Source organism: Sorex fumeus, unplaced genomic scaffold, assembly GCF_029834395.1.
Source record: "Sorex fumeus unplaced genomic scaffold, SorFum_2.1 ptg000122l, whole genome shotgun sequence".
NCBI lineage: Eukaryota > Metazoa > Chordata > Mammalia > Eulipotyphla > Soricidae > Sorex > Sorex fumeus.
In genome coordinates, this window is record NW_026606179.1 from 615176 (window position 1) to 630715 (window position 15540).

The 15540-nt window shown below is 44.5% G+C and overlaps 1 protein-coding gene across 1 annotated transcript in view; it reads right to left on the reverse strand.

The window, feature by feature from the left end:
* The window catches only part of SHQ1 (SHQ1, H/ACA ribonucleoprotein assembly factor), a 133311-nt gene extending 123710 nt beyond the window's left edge, over positions 1-9601 (reverse strand). Inside the window, exons 1-4 of the mRNA XM_056137152.1 lie at positions 9457-9601; positions 5401-5465; positions 3018-3140; positions 627-787 (exon numbers count right to left, since the gene is read on the reverse strand). Of these exons, the coding sequence (XP_055993127.1) occupies positions 627-787; positions 3018-3140; positions 5401-5465; positions 9457-9599 (492 nt within the window). The 5' untranslated portion in view covers positions 9600-9601. The remainder of the gene's footprint in view (positions 1-626; positions 788-3017; positions 3141-5400; positions 5466-9456) is intronic.
* Positions 9602-15540: the final 5939 nt, after the last annotated feature.

Sequence of the window (15540 nt, forward strand, 5' to 3'; positions counted from 1 at the left end):
AAACACTTTCGTCAAAAGACACAAGTTATTCTTACCGGGAACCTTCTAGCTTATTTACATATAAAGCAGAAAGGACATCATGCTGTTAAGTATAAGATGTTCACTTTTCAGAATTTTAAAACAAGTATAAGAGAGAAGAATTTCTTTTTGTATTTTGGAAATTACATGTCCAGAACATGGAATGAAATAGTGAAAAAAAAAAGTGGGGGAGAGGTAGGACCCCCTCCACCTGTAAGCCAGTAAGCCTGTAAACCAAAAAGACCAGGCAGTGCCAATGATACTACAAAGGAACCAAACAGGTATATAAGAAGTATAGAGGGAGCTGAGCTTTGTGTTCTAAATACATCAGCTCCTACCACCATAACTGAAAGCCCCTAAGTATAAAGGCAGAAATAAAACACCCAAAGGTAAAAGCTCTAGAACAGGTCCGTGAATAATGGCATTTTGTTGATGTTTTTTGCTAAAACAAAGACAAGAACAGGGTCAGGGGAGCCTACAATATAACAAACATATTCAAGAACCTGCTTTCATTCTATGTCCTTTCACCTAAGGTCAGAGTTTCCAAGAAACTCTCACGGCTAAGTGAGGACCTACCATATATAACTTCCTTTAGAGAGATAGCATACCTGTAACCGCTGAAACACTCCTGATCGTAAATCTCCAAAACCATAGTGGCACTGGGAACTCAGAGCATCTTCTGATGCCTCTTCATAGGGTGACTGTTCAATTTCCCAGTCAAACTCTTCATCATCTTCTTCCACTCCTTCCTCAGAAACCTCAGAACCCCCTAAAAGTATTAAAAGTCACTTAAGTATTGGATTTCCTAGGTACAACTGGAGAAGAAAAAGTACAAGAAAATCTGTCTAACCCTGTGAATCAAAAACCAGGCCCTCCCGTTGATCATCGATTTGCTCGAGCGGGCCCAGTAACGTCTCCATTGGAGACTTTGTTGTTACTGTGTCTGGCATATCGAATACGTCACGGGGAGCTTGCCAGACTCTCAGTAGCTTGCCGGGCTCTCCGAGAGGGGCGGAGGAATCGAACTTGGGTCGGCCATAATCGAACTCGGGTCGGCCATGAAAGAATTTTCACAGCCCTGAATTTCTAGATAGACTGAAAAACAGAACCCATCCAAAGTTAAAGTAGGGCTAGAGTGATAGTACAGCAGATAAGGAGTTTGCCTTGCATGCGGCCGACCTAGGTTTGATTCCCAGCATCCCATATGGTCCCCCAAGTACCACCAGTAATAATTCCTGAGTGCAAAGCCAAAAGTAACCCCTGTACATCACCGGGTGTGACCCCCACCCAAAAAAAGGTCAAAGTAGATATACCTCATCTCTACATAGATAAACCTTAAAAAAAAAAAGTTCAAAAACAGTGCTTTGTAAGTACATCACTTGCATTACTGTATAAATACACGATCACAATCACGATCATCCTGTTGTTCGTCGATTGCCTTGAGCAGGCACCAGTAATGTCTCCTTCGTCCTAACCCTGAGATTTTAAAAAGTGCCACATTCAAGGCTCTTTCAGGGTTAGGAGAATGAGACCCATCACTGTTACTGGTATTTGGCATATTGGGTACGCCACGGGGAGTTTGCCAAACTCTGCCGTGTGGGCAGGTTACATTCAGTAGCCTGCCAGGTTGTCCACTCTCCACACGCAGGAAGGTACTGGCAGAAGAACAAAGGCATGCGAGTCCCGGGGCTGAGATCTCCAAACCTGCTCGGATCGGGGCTGAGCATCCTCCACCCAGATCCTCCATCTTCCAGTAGGCAGGGTCACACCCACCAACTGGCCGCCTGGCGCTGTGCAATCCCATCAACGGCCAAGACCCAGAGACTATAAAACCCAGCTCCCGGAAGAGAACAGCGCAGAGTCTCCTGCCCCTGTGCCTGACTGTCCTTACCGGGGCTCCTTGCAAGGGGGCGGGTTGAGTTTCCCTCCCCGCCCCGAGCAGAGCTCCGGCAGCCGAAGACCTCCAGAACCAGCCACAACCATGCTGAGACCACTGTATAAATACAAAATTTAAAAATAGGCAAAAAAGAGGAGTGGCTAGAGAAAGGAGAGGAAGCTGAGAGGAAGCAGAACGGGATTCTAGGGTGTTGGAAATGCTCTACTTCATGATCTAGGAGGTGCTCGATTTATGTAACTCATTTAATTGTCCACTTTTAAACTGGTCACCCAAGAGGCCAGTTCTTTTGCCAAACACTGGCCCAAAATAGTGGTAGCCAGAGAGATAGTACAGGAAGTAAGGCATTTGCCTTGTGTGCAACCACGGACCCTGATTTGAATTCCCAACACCACATATGGTACCCTGAGGAGCCCCCTGAAGTCACTCCTAGGCACAGAGCTAGAAACAGCTCCTGAGCACTACTGGTGTGGTGCTAAAGAAAGAGGGGCTGGAAAGGTAGTACAGAGGGTAAGGCTCTTGCACACAGTCGACCTGGGTTCATTATCTGGCATCTCATCTGGTCTCCCAAGCCTGCCAGGAGTGATCCCTGAGTGTAGAGCCAGGAGTAACCCCTGAGCACTGCATCCTCCTCCCCACACAAAAATTTAAAGAAATAAAACAATAAAGGGGCTAGAGAGATACTACAGCCAGTCTGATATGGAACCCCAAACACTCCCATGAGTTATCCCTGCACACGGAGTCAAGAGTAAGCCCTGAGCACACCTAAGCCTGGCCCCAAAACAAAACAAAAAACAATACAAAACAAAACGGAAAGAAAGCACTGTTTTGCTTTATTTTTAATAACATAAATATGAAGATATTGATATTATTACCTGTATAATTATAATGCTGTCAGGTCTCTTCAATAGAATTTTTAATGTCTTTATATCAAATAATCAGTAAATGAATTATTTTCAATGTTTTTATATAACCTTTACATCTTGACACTTAAAAGTACTGTCTCCAACTTTCTATTTGTTATATCATTTCTTCTCTCCTAGAGAGACACAGCTTTCCATATATACTGTTCATTTTTACTTCCTCCCAACTACGACAGACATACCTAGTTCTTCCACAAGTGGTCTTGCACTCCTGGATTTCCTGGGTGCCAGAAGAGCAGTTAACAGGTTCAGCCCCTCAAAATGCTGGCCAGGAGTTTCTTTGGGCAACCGAATGGTAAAAATTCCTTCAAGACAAATTTGTTTTATACTTAGAGTTTTATACATGCAAAGATTTCACAAGTACAACTAAGAAATAATAATGACATAGGAATGAAGTGGTAGCTCAACAGGCTAGAACACACGCATTACATGTAGGAGGCCTGAGTTCGCTCCCCAAAACCGCATGGGCCATGAGCACACCAGAAGTGACCCTAAAGGACGGGAGAAATAGATAGTACAACAGGTAGGGCATTTGCAGCCCAGATGGTCCCCTGAGCCCCACCAGAAATGATTCCTAAGCACAGAGCCAGAAGTGAGCCCTGAGCACTGTCAGGTGTAGCGCATAACTAAATAACTAAGTGAAATAACCATGAGCCAAGATCCAGGAGTAGCACCTGATCACAAGCATGGCCCCAAAACCAAAATAAATAAAATGGAGGTGGGAGTGAGAGCAGGAAGAAACAAAAAATAAATGACTTAATAACCTTCTGTTTCACTGAATTCTAAATTATGTACTTATTATAGATTTAGTGGGTAAAAATAGAAATAGGAAATGTCCCAGTTTTTTAGAACTACTGATTCAGCTGTCACCTCTAAAAGAAATTAATGTGTTAACGCTATAGAAGCCTTAACAGTATCACCTTAACCTACTGAAATTAAAAGTGCAAGTCAAAACTTCTAAAGCTCAATGTCTCAAGAAGGTAACAGATTAAAATTAACCAATTACTTATAAAGGGCTATTAATAAAATATATTTCTACATTTGTATTGAGGAGGGAAGAAAATCAAGATAGCCAATTCAATGGAGATTATCAGCAGACCAAAGCCACACAAAATCTTAATAGCTTCATACAGTTCTTGGCTATTTCAAGAGATAGAGTTCTAAATTTAGTCTTAAAGTCAGCAGATTTTGTTTGTCTTAATCTTCTTCCTTTGCCTGAGTTTACAAATTTTTTTCTTTTCCTTGTTTTGTTTGTTCATTGTTTTGGGACAAACCTGACAGCTCAGAGCTTACTTCTATCTCTGTGGTCAGGGATCATTCCTGGTGGGACTCTGGGAACCACCTGTGGTGCCAGAGAAGGAATCTGGGTCGTCTGTGTACAAGGCAAGTGCCCCTACCTGTTGTACTATCTCTCCAGCCCCTGGGTTCAGCAACCTCTAAGCTTCTCTAATCTTATTACATTATTTACTAAGCTTGCATTTTAAAGTATTTTTATCTCTTTCTGCATCCTAAAATACATTCTAATATATCAAATACAACTCAACACCAATATGCCTACATATACAAAGGTCCTAAATGCCTCAGCAACCTTAGATTTTTAACTTTGCTTCAATATGCAGCTTATCTACACTCCAAAGAAGAGTTACCACAGAAGAAGGCAGTTTCATTGTATTTCCTTATCACATTAATCACTTCACATTATGAGATTTGTTGTTTAACTCTCATCCCATATTTCCTCCCAACCCTTGTCCACTGAGTTCAGTTAATATTCAGCAAATAAATTACACAAGAATACAAAAGATCTCCTTATTCCAGATGCAGTGGGAAATCTAGGGCTGTCTACAAAGGGTAAAATAAACGATTTCATGGCTAGCTGAAATAAGGAGTATATTAACCACGAAAGAACAATCCATTTTTTAATGTTACCTATAGGTAGTTTTTCCCTAACCTACATGTTATTAAACTTAAAGTTAAAAATAGTACATGAGGTCCGGAGCCAAGTACAGTGGGTAAGGCATTTGCCTTGCATGCAGTCAATTTGGCAACCCAAATGGTCCCCTGAGCACCACCAACAATCCTGAATACAGAGCCAGAAGTAATCTTGAGCATCGCCAGGTGTGGATCCCAAACCAAAACATAATAAAATTGTACATGAAAGATTTGACTCACAGATCACAAAATCAACCACATCTTTTCTAATTAATCACACAATCCTTAAGCTTTGAAACACATACTAAATGTACAGAAAATAAAACTAGAAAATAGAAACAGAGTATCTAATAAACTTTTACTTTAAACATTTTTAGATCCTTTACAGCAGTGGTGTCCAATCTTTTTTATAATATCTGCAGACTGGCAGCTGTTAACCACTGCTTAAAGAACTTAAATTTAACATTTTAACAGTCCAGAAATCTTCATGTAATAGGCATTGGCCAACAAGACATGACAGTCTCAGAGACAGATTAGATTTGCAATACATTAAAGGTCACTACAATATCTTAAAAAATTATTATAGAGTAGTCTAACATGAAAAATCAAAGAAGAAAACAAAAATTCCAAAAATACCTTTGTCTGCATCATAGGTTCCTTGTTCATTTCCATTTTCTACAATTCTCCCAGGAAGAGTTAATCTGCAGATTTAATAGGTCTCGTGAAAACAGGTCTCAAATTATAAAGCAGCATATCATTGATACTGTACTGTAGCACTGTCCTCCCGTTGTTCATCGATTTGCTTGAGCGGGCACCAGTAACATCTCATTGTAAGGCTTGCTGTTACTGTTTTTGTTTTTTGTTTTGGCATATCGAATACGCCACAGGGATGCGGGTGGAATATTCTCAGTAACTTGCCGCACTCTCTGAGAGGGGCAGAGGAATCGAACCTGGGTCAGCTGCACGCAAGGCAAATGCCCTACCAGCTATGCTATCATTGATACTACATATCTGAAATGTATCAACCACTTAAAGGAAAATTCTCAGTACTTCTTTAGCATCTTTGTTGTTTTTGGACCACACTTGGCAGTGCTCAAAACTTACTCCTGGCTCTGTGCTTAAGGGTCACTCCTGGCGGACTGAGGGAACTATATTGGGTGCCAGGGACTGTACTTGGGTCAGACATATGCAAGGCAAGCACCCTACCCACTAACTCTAGCCCCTTCTTTAGCACTTTAAAACTAAGTAACTCAAGGGCCAGATAGTATAGGGAATGAGGTATTATTTTTGAAAGGGCCCAACCTGGGTTCATTCTGTGGAATTACATACGGTCCTGAGCCCTACCAGGAGTGATGCCTGAGTGAAGACAGGAGTAAGTCCTGAGCACTGCTGGGGTGGCTCAAAAAACAAAAACGAATAAAAATTAAGTAACTTAAGATTTCTTCCTTAGCTAAGAAAAAATGAAAGTAAAGGTATTTGAATAACTCCTAGTAACCAGTGGAAGACACCTGGAAAGTCACAATAAGTTTATCATGATGATTATAGTACTTACCCCTTCCTAATAAATAAAACTTACATATCTGATGCCCGACAAAACAGACTATATATATATATTTATACACACACATATGTGTGTATATATTAAATATGAATAGACTATATATATATGTATAAATTTGGGCCTGGAGAGATGGTACAGCAGGTAGGAAGCTTGCACGTGGATGACCCAGGGTTTGATGTCCAACACTCCATATGTTCCCATGGTCATCTGAGGCCCCAACAAGAAGTGACCCCTGAGCAGAGTCAGAAGGAAACCCTGAGCACTGCTGGGTATGGCCCAAAACTCACTCAAAAATTAACTGACTTCCAAAATAAATAAGTGAATGGGAAACAGTAAACAACAAAACCCAAAACCAATTTTTATAGGGCAAATTACTATCTAAAAATAAAAACAGAAACAGAAAACTTTGTTTCCAAATCCCATTAATGACAAATTCCCCCCACCCCACCCACCTTTCATACTGAAAAAATGAACAGGGTCTGGATGTAGTGCTGTTAGAAATTTGTCTTGCATATGGGAGTCCTGAGTTCAAACCCCAGAGAGAGGGAGGGACAGAGGAAAGTAAGGAAGGAGGAGAGGAAGGGAGGAAGGGAGGAAGGGAGGGAGGGAGGGAGGGAGGGAGATTCTCACTTCACTGTTTTCTATCGTTTATACTGGCTAGATCCCTTAAACTACAGTCAAGCCGGGTCAGAGCAATAGCAGTGAGTAGGGTGTCTGCCTTGCATGCAGCCGACTCGGGTTCAATCCCTGCATCCCATATGGTCCCCTGAGCACCGCCAAGAGTTAATTCCTGAATCCAGAGCCAGGAATAATGCCTTAGTTTTGCCAGGTGTGATCAAAAAGAAAATTTTAAAAAGAAAAAAAAAAGAAATAAAAGAAAGGTTAACACATTCTAGCTGATGAGAAAAGCCCTAGTAAGTAAAGACTTGGGGAACATTTGGGACCCTGAGCAGGATGGACAAGCAGTTCAGCTGGGCTCAGTATCGTCATCTCGTGCGAATCAATGTGAATTAATGTAATTGTGGGAGTAATAATGGATGATCAAACATTAAAAATAAAATACAGTCAAGCTTCAGTGCTGTCCTTCCATTGTCAACAACCAGAACAACACCTGTTAAGAATAAATAAATTCGGTCACAGTCCTCCCGTTGTTCATCCATTTGCTCGAGCGGGCCCAGTAACGTCTCCATTGGAGACTTGTCGTTACTGTGTTTGGCATATCGAGTACGTCACGGGGAGCTTGCCAGGCTCTGCCGAGCGGGCGAGATACTCTCAGTAGCTTGCCGGGCTCTCCGAGAGGGGAGGAAGAATCGAACTCGAGTAGGCAATGTTGGCTGCGTGCAAGGCAAACGCCTTACCGCTGTGCTATCGCTCCAGCCCCAAGAATAAATAAAAATATTTATTCTTAACAGGTACACATGGCTAATCACCAAGCATTGTAATAAGGACTATACAGGACTAACCTGAGTGATCTTTCCTCATACAATACTTCCCCTGGCTCCTATTGTAATAGCAACAACAATAATAATAAAATTTAGTTAGATCAAGGGCTGGAGTGATAGCACAGCAGATAGGGCGTTTGCCTTTCACGTGGTCGACCCAGCCGGCCTGAGTTCGGTTCTTCCGCCCCTCTCGGAGAGCCTGGCAAGCTACCGAGAATATCTCGCCCACATGGCAAAGCCTGGCAAGCTACCTGTGATGTATTAGATATGCCAAACACAGTAACAAAGTCTCACAATGGAGACGTTACTGGGCCCGCTCGAGTAAATCGATGAACAACGGGAGGACAGTGACAGGTAGACCAAAAGTCCTGGGCTTCACAATGTATTTACATGTGATCCCAGTGTTTCTCCAATCATTCTTCAAAGCAAGATTCCTCTAGGCTTAGCATACGGAGTCACTTGATGGAAAACTCGATTTAATCTAGAGGTAACAAACACTAAGTTTATGGTGGGTGGGAATCCGAAATGAGCTTCAGTCTGCTATGACCAAGTGTGTTTCATCTTTAGTGCAGCAAACTGCATTTTCTGACACAGCTCACCTGCCCCCACGGTGCAAGGGAGGGGGGCAGGTCCTTTCCCTTTCAGTGAGTAGGAGCCAGCCTGGGCATCCAATAAAGCAGTAAAGCAGAGAGGGCAGCTACAATGAAGCAGAGAGGGCCAGGGAGAGAGCTCCGAAGGGCTGGAGCCTTGAATCCTAGCCCTACACCCCTACACCCCTGCACCCCCTGGTGTAGCCTGATGCTCCTGAGCACCGCCAGAGCAGGGTGCCCTGAGTGGGTCCCACAGTGACAAACGTATCTCTGGGGGTCTCGCTGGAGTATTGCTGGCTTCCCTAAAGTCGCCTGGAGGCCCCACCAATTTTTTTAATGTATTTTTTAAAAAGCTGAGTTGGGGGGGGGGGGGGGCTGGAGCGATAGCATAGCGGGTAGGGCGTTTGCCTTGCACTTGGCCCACCCGGGTTCGATTCCCAGCATCCCATAGGGTCCCCCCAGCAGCGCCAGGAGCAATTTCTGAGTGCAGAGCCAGGAGTAACCCCCGTGCACCGCCGGGTGTGACCCAAAAAGAAAACAAAAAAAAACAAAAACGCTGAGTGAGGTCTTCCGTTAGGTGAGTAACTGCTCAGGGAGGGGTAGGAAGAGATCTCGTCACTGGCCCCTGCAACTCCGCCTAACACTCAGGCGGCGGGGTCGTAGGGAGTCCGGGGGGCGCAGGGGCACCGGGCGGGCTACGGAGAGAGCGTGCCAGCAGGTGGGCAGCGGCCGGCCGGGAGGCGGCTGGGAGGACGCGGAGAGGTGGGGGGGGGGGGTGGCCAGTCCAGGGCCGGCCGCCCAGCGGAGACGCACAGACGGGACGAGAGCAAGGCGGCGGCGGGCCGGGCTGTGCACGCCGCCGTGCCGCGCCGGGTTCGAGTCCCCGCGCCCCCTGCGCTCCCCCGAGCACGCAGCCAGCAGGAACCCCTGAGCATCAGGATGCGGCTCAAAAAAAAAAAAAACCCAGAAACCAGAGGGACTCCGGGCGGGGAGGGGGGGGCGCCGGCCGCCTCCGCGGGGCCCCCCTTGCCGGCTCTGGCGCCTCCCGCGCGGCGGCAGCAGCCCCCGGCGTCGCTCCGGGCAGCGAGCCCCAACTCGCCTGAGGAAGTAGGGCCGCGCGTAGAACCTGAAGTCGACCCCCTCGAAGTACACGTCGAACTCCGAGACGCGGGCATAGGGCACGCGGATGGCGACCGTCAGGAAGTCAGGGTCCTGGCTCAGGTCGAAGGCGGGCGTCAGCATCGCCGCCCGAGTTCGGCACCCGTGGCCGCCGCGCGCGCGCTCCCGCCCCGCGCCCGAGCCTCCCGGCGCTTCCGGCTCAAGGCGGAAGCGCGCTGCCTGGCACCGAAAGTCCCGCCCCCACGCCCGCCTCCATGGCGACGGACGCTCTCGGCGCCCGGGTCGGGAGGCCGCGTGGCGAGTGCGGCTGCGGGCTCTGAAGTTGACGGAGCCGATAACGTGGTAGAACCAGGACAGAGATCCAGCAGATAGCCGCCAAACTTGTTTCAAGGGTCTTGGGAATGATTTTTTAAAGTATTAGATAGGCAGGACCACTTTCCAACTCTTAAGAACCTGGGAAAGCTGCAGATTTCTCTACGTGAAAAAGTGGCAGATGTCTCAAACTTCTCTGCTTTAGATTAGATTTCTCTAGTATAATTGCGTTGGGACGGACGAGTAAGGAGAGGCTGCCAAAATCTCGGGACTGGGATGAATGGAGACCGTTACTGGCGCCTGCTGGAGCAACAGAAGGACAGTGATACAGTGAATCGCAGGGAATAATGGAAGATAGGCTCATAGAGATGCCTTGAGGATAACCTGGGATTCTGCGTGCAGAGGTCTCAGGGCGTGCCTGGGTCTAGGCTCTGCGTGCGGCTGTCGTCGATTCAGCAGCCGGCAGCGTTTCTGGGGTTTTCAGTTCTCACCCGCTTTATCAACATTTCTCCCTTCTCCTGCTGCTTGCTCTTTCCCAGAGAATTTCTCTCCTTCCTCCTCCTCCCTGTTACTTATCATTTCTCCCGCCACTTCCTAACTTCTTGTTCAAATCTTTCTTCTTTACTGATATTTAATCCGCATTACCAATTCTGGGGAACACATCTTAAATAGGCTAACCAATCTCTCTCTCTCTCTCTCTCTCTCTCTCTCTCTCTCTTCCCCCCCCCTTATTTTTTTTTATTCGAAGCACTGAAATTTACAATACTATTAATACTGTTGATAGTTGTGATGTAGGCAGGCAGATAGGGACGGCCCCTTCCCAAGGCAATGGCAGTAAATCTGGGAAGCAATGGCCCTGACCTCATGGAAAACTAACTGGCACCAGTCTGTAACAGACCATGCGGAGGCTGGCCACCTACAAGGATGACAGAAGAAGAAATAGAGACCAACTAAGGATCAGAGAGAGATTAATCAGAAACTCCAAAGCTGTTCCTTTGACACCTGACCAACCCCCTACAACAGAAGCTCTTGCAGAAACAAAAGTCAGGAAAGGAATTTCAAAGAAGACCATCACCACTCCCAACCCCCTTGGTAACCTCCCTAGCAACGGACTTTAACCTAGGTAGAAGCCCCACCTGGGGGAAGGTTGGAAGAAACCCTATAAAGGCCGCCTTGAACAAAGGAAGCACCTGCATATGCTGCCTGAGCACCTGTGTCACCCGCATCTCCCATCTTGAGATGTGTACTTTCATGTTTTCATGTCTAATGCTGGGATGTGTGTATGGGCTCTCTCCGCCCTTGGAGAAGCCCGGACACCCTTTTGAGTAGGTTACTCTCTACTCTCAGTTTCTCTCCCTCTTTCCCTTCAAAACCTCCAAATAAAAACTGTAATTTCACTGCTCATCTACTCCTGAAATTCCTTTCTGCGAGGCGAGACAAGAACCCAGTAACCCAGGGTCACAAGTGGCAGAGGTGGATGGGGAGAAAGTGACGTCTTTCTCCTCCCTGCTTCACATAAGTCACCCGTGGGGCCCACCAACCTCAGTAGGATTTCATGCCTGCAGCGTTCAGAGCAGCTCAGTTCTGTCGACCAGTTCACAGGTTCTGTGTCTTAATGTTTGTTTATATCCCACATATGAAAGAGATCATTCTGTATTTTTCACTCTCCTTCTGACTGACTTCACTCAGTATGATACCCTCCAGTTCCATCCACTTAGAAGCAAAATGCACAATTTCATCTTTTCTTATTCCTGTGTGTGTGTGTGTGTGTGTGTGTGTGTGTGTGTGTGTGTATCACAACTTCTTGGTCCGTTTATTCATAGTTGGGCATTTGGGTTATTTCCAGATCTGGGCTATTGTGGATAGTGCTGCAATGAGCATAGGAGTGCAAAAGTCTGTTTGTCTGTCTGGAATAGTGTTTTGTACCCTTGGGGTAGATGCCAAGAAATGGAATTGCTGAGTCATATGGAAGCTCAATCTTTTTCTAAGTGTGTCCATACTGTTTTCCATGAAGGTTGAACCAGTCAACATTCCCACCAGCGGTGAATGTGGGTTCATTTTCTCCCACATCCACACCAACACTGGTTGCTTCTGTTCTTTTTTGATGTGTGTTATCTCACTGGTGTAAGGTGATATCCTCCTTGTTTTGATTTGCATTCCCCTGATAATAAATGATGGAGAGCACTTAAAAATTTTTATTAGAACACCATTATTTACATAGCGGTTCATAATAGAGTTTCAGGCATTCAGTGTTCAACATCAATCCCACTATCAGTGCCAACTTCCCTCCACTAATGTCCCTAGGTTCTCTCCTACCCTCCTCCAACTCCACCTGCCTCTTTGACAGGCATATTTAAAGTTTGGTTATTGTAGTTTGGGTCTCCTGCTTCCAGTGTTGTTGGATCTGATGTTTAGATATGTAAACATACCTCCACACCACTGATGTGCCCCAAAGCCCCTGGCTCCTGCCCTGGTCCTTCCTGTCCAACTCTTCTTACCCCCTCGACTTCTTCCCTTCTCTGTACTCATTTCTGTAATCTAGAGCCCAGGGCAATCTAAGTATAACCCTTTTGATACTTTGCAATCCCTTGACCTATAATTCTATATACCACAAATAAGTGAGATCATTTGATGTTTGTCCTTCTGACTTCACTTGATGTGATATCCTCCAATTCCATCCAAGTTTCCAAGTTGCAGAAAACTGCATATTTTAAACTGTCCTTGCATTCCCGGGATGAATCCTATTTGGTCATGATGTATAATATTTTTTTCTGTTTGGTTGTATTTGGTTAACCAATATTTTGTTAAGGATCTTTGCTTCTATGTTTGTCAGGGATATTAGTCAGTAATGTTTCCTTTTAGTGATGTCTCTGTCTATTTTTTGTATCAGGATAATGTTCACCTCAAAGAACTGCTTTGGAGGATTCTTGTTTTCTTTCAGTTATTAGGGTTTTCTCTCTTTGTGAGTCTAGCTAATGATTGTAAATCTTGTTTACTGTTTTTTAAAAGAATAAATATTTATTCATTTTTAAATAGAGCTTTTTTTTTTTTTGCTTTTTGGGTCACACCCAGCGATGCACAGGGGTTACTCCCAGTTCATGTGCTCAGGTATTACTCCTGGCATTGCTCAGGGGACCATATGGGAGGCTGGGAATTGAACCCGGGTTGGCCACGTGCAAGGCAAACACTTTACCCACTGTGCTATCACTCCAGCCCCCTAAATAGAATTTTTTAAAGTCTTGCTTTTGTTGATCTTTTAAAATGTTTCCTGTTTCTTTTTTGTATTTACTTTTATTTTCCCTCTATGGTTTGGGCTTCTTTTATTTCTTATTATTTCTACTAGGTTTTCTCTGCTCCAACATATTCTCTTCCTTCCCTCTTATACTATTTCCTGCTATTCCACCAGTAACTGTAATAGTCCAACAAATAGCTTTCAATTTCCTGATTTTAAAGAAGGGGTAACAGTTACTTCCTGGGGCTATACCAGATACCTCAAAAGCCGTTTCAACTTCCAGTTTGTGAGTCCTGACAAATACTTAGGACAAAAAATAATAACAAGGAAAAAAATTCGAATTGAAAATAAACACCACTGTGGTTTAATATGAAACCAAAAGGTGTGTGTGTGTGGTGGGCCGGGGGGAGGTGTTGGGCCACACCCTGGCAGTGCTGGAGTGGAGATTACTCCTGTGGAGGTGACTCTGCTCGAGTGTACTCCCAGCAATGCTGTCATATGCAGGCAAGAATCTTAACCCCTGTGCTATTTCACCAAGAAAACTCTGGAGCTTTTGATACAGACAAATAAGAATCTATGTGTGGAACAACTTGTATATCGCCCAACACACTCATTCCTTGGGTAGCAGAGGGATTAGTTGCATAAACTAAATACTTACTGTGTATTAACTGAATGTTTATATTATCTGTGCCAGCATGGCACCAAATCTTTAATAACAAATTATCCCATTTCCACCTTCTGACAACTCTGTGAAGTAGGCATTATGTATCCCCATAGCTAGCACAGGATCAGACAGACCCCGAGTGAGTCTGATTCCTGGAACTATGCTTTAATATATCACATAGTTTATTCAGTCTTATAATTCCACCTAGCCTATTTGTTTTGTGATCCCAAGTCTATCCTGCTACTGACCATACAGAACTTTAGAGGGTCTCATTCCTTTAGGTCACAAGCACTAATATTTTTAGATTATGAATTTATTAACTTACAGGGAATTAAGTGAAACTAAAACAATGTTATCTATAAGGAAACTCCAATTGAATTCACAGTTTATAATGACAGTTCTGCACTTTCAGGATAATTTTTTGGGTGTTTGATAAAGCACCTAAACCAGATTGCAACAGAAAAAAACTATCTAGTTCATTGCTACTGTTACTTATAAAAATATATAGAGATAGTATAGGGAGTAGGGCACTTGCTTACACATGGCTGACTGGGGTTTGATTCCTGACATCCCATATGGTCCCAGAGCACTGCCTCAAGTAATTCTTGAATGTATAGCCAGGAGTAAGCCCTAAGCATCACTGGGTGTTACCCAAAAAAACAAAAAGTAAAAAGAAATATACATTGTATCTGCTATACTCCAAAATACTGATAGCCACCACAACTGTGTAACAGGATTGGTGGGTGGGGTGGAAGGTGTTGAAATTATAGCTCATTATTTGAGTTCTCCCTTCTTTTGAAAAATAAGATTATAACAGGAGATAATATTGGATTAAGATGCTTGCCTTGCCTTAATCCTTGGCACCATCTGGTCCCCTGAGCATCCTAGGATGCTGCTCTGGAGGCCCTACAAGCACTACTGGGGTACTTAAGCATCATCAGGATGCGCCAGGAATGGAGTAGGGGCAGGCTACATCCTAAGTCTTTATATTGAAAGACTGGTTTGGCTGAGTATCACTGGGAGGGCATCCAGGCCTCCTGAGCACAGTTTGAGAGACACCTCCCCACTTAAAAAAATGAAAATAAAAAGTATCACACATAAATTTCCTTACATGCTATCCAGTTTTGGTTCTCTTTCCCATTTTTCCAAAGAGAACTTTTGTTTTTTTGTATTTTGGCATTTTGGGTCACACCCAGAGATTCACAGGATTTACTCCTGGCTTTGCACTCAGGAATTACTCCTGACAATGCTCAGGGGACCATATGGGATGCTGGGAATCGAACTCAGGTCGTCTGCGTGCAAGGCAAACGCCCTACCTGCTGTGCTAGCACTCCAGCCCCCTCCAAAGAGAACTTTTCTACCTCCCCTTGCAGATCTTTTAAAATTTCTGTATATGCTTCTCGAGCCCCTGTCATTTTGTTTATACATGCATGAGAATATTTTGTTACCATACATATAAACCTGTGAGGCCAGAGAGAAAGTACAGTGGAAGGCACTTGCCTTATAGTGGCAAACCTCAGTTCAATCCCCAGCACCACTTATGGTTCCCCAAGCCCTGCCAGGAGTGATCCCTAAGCACAGAGCCAGGGGTAAGTCCTTTGTACGGTTGGATATATATAAGCCTGAAGCATTGTTGTGTACTTCGGTACTTTTGGAGAGTGGCTACACACAATAGTGCTTGGGTGCTTGAAGCTAGGGTACCCAAATGCAGAGCAGTGTTCCAATCATTTGCACTATCTTGCTGACCCAATTTCTGTGCTTTTTTTTAATACATAGCTATTGTTTATTTTAGATGCATTCATGTTTCTAGATCCAGATTTTGCTTGAAAACAGACATTCTTTCTATCACTGTATCT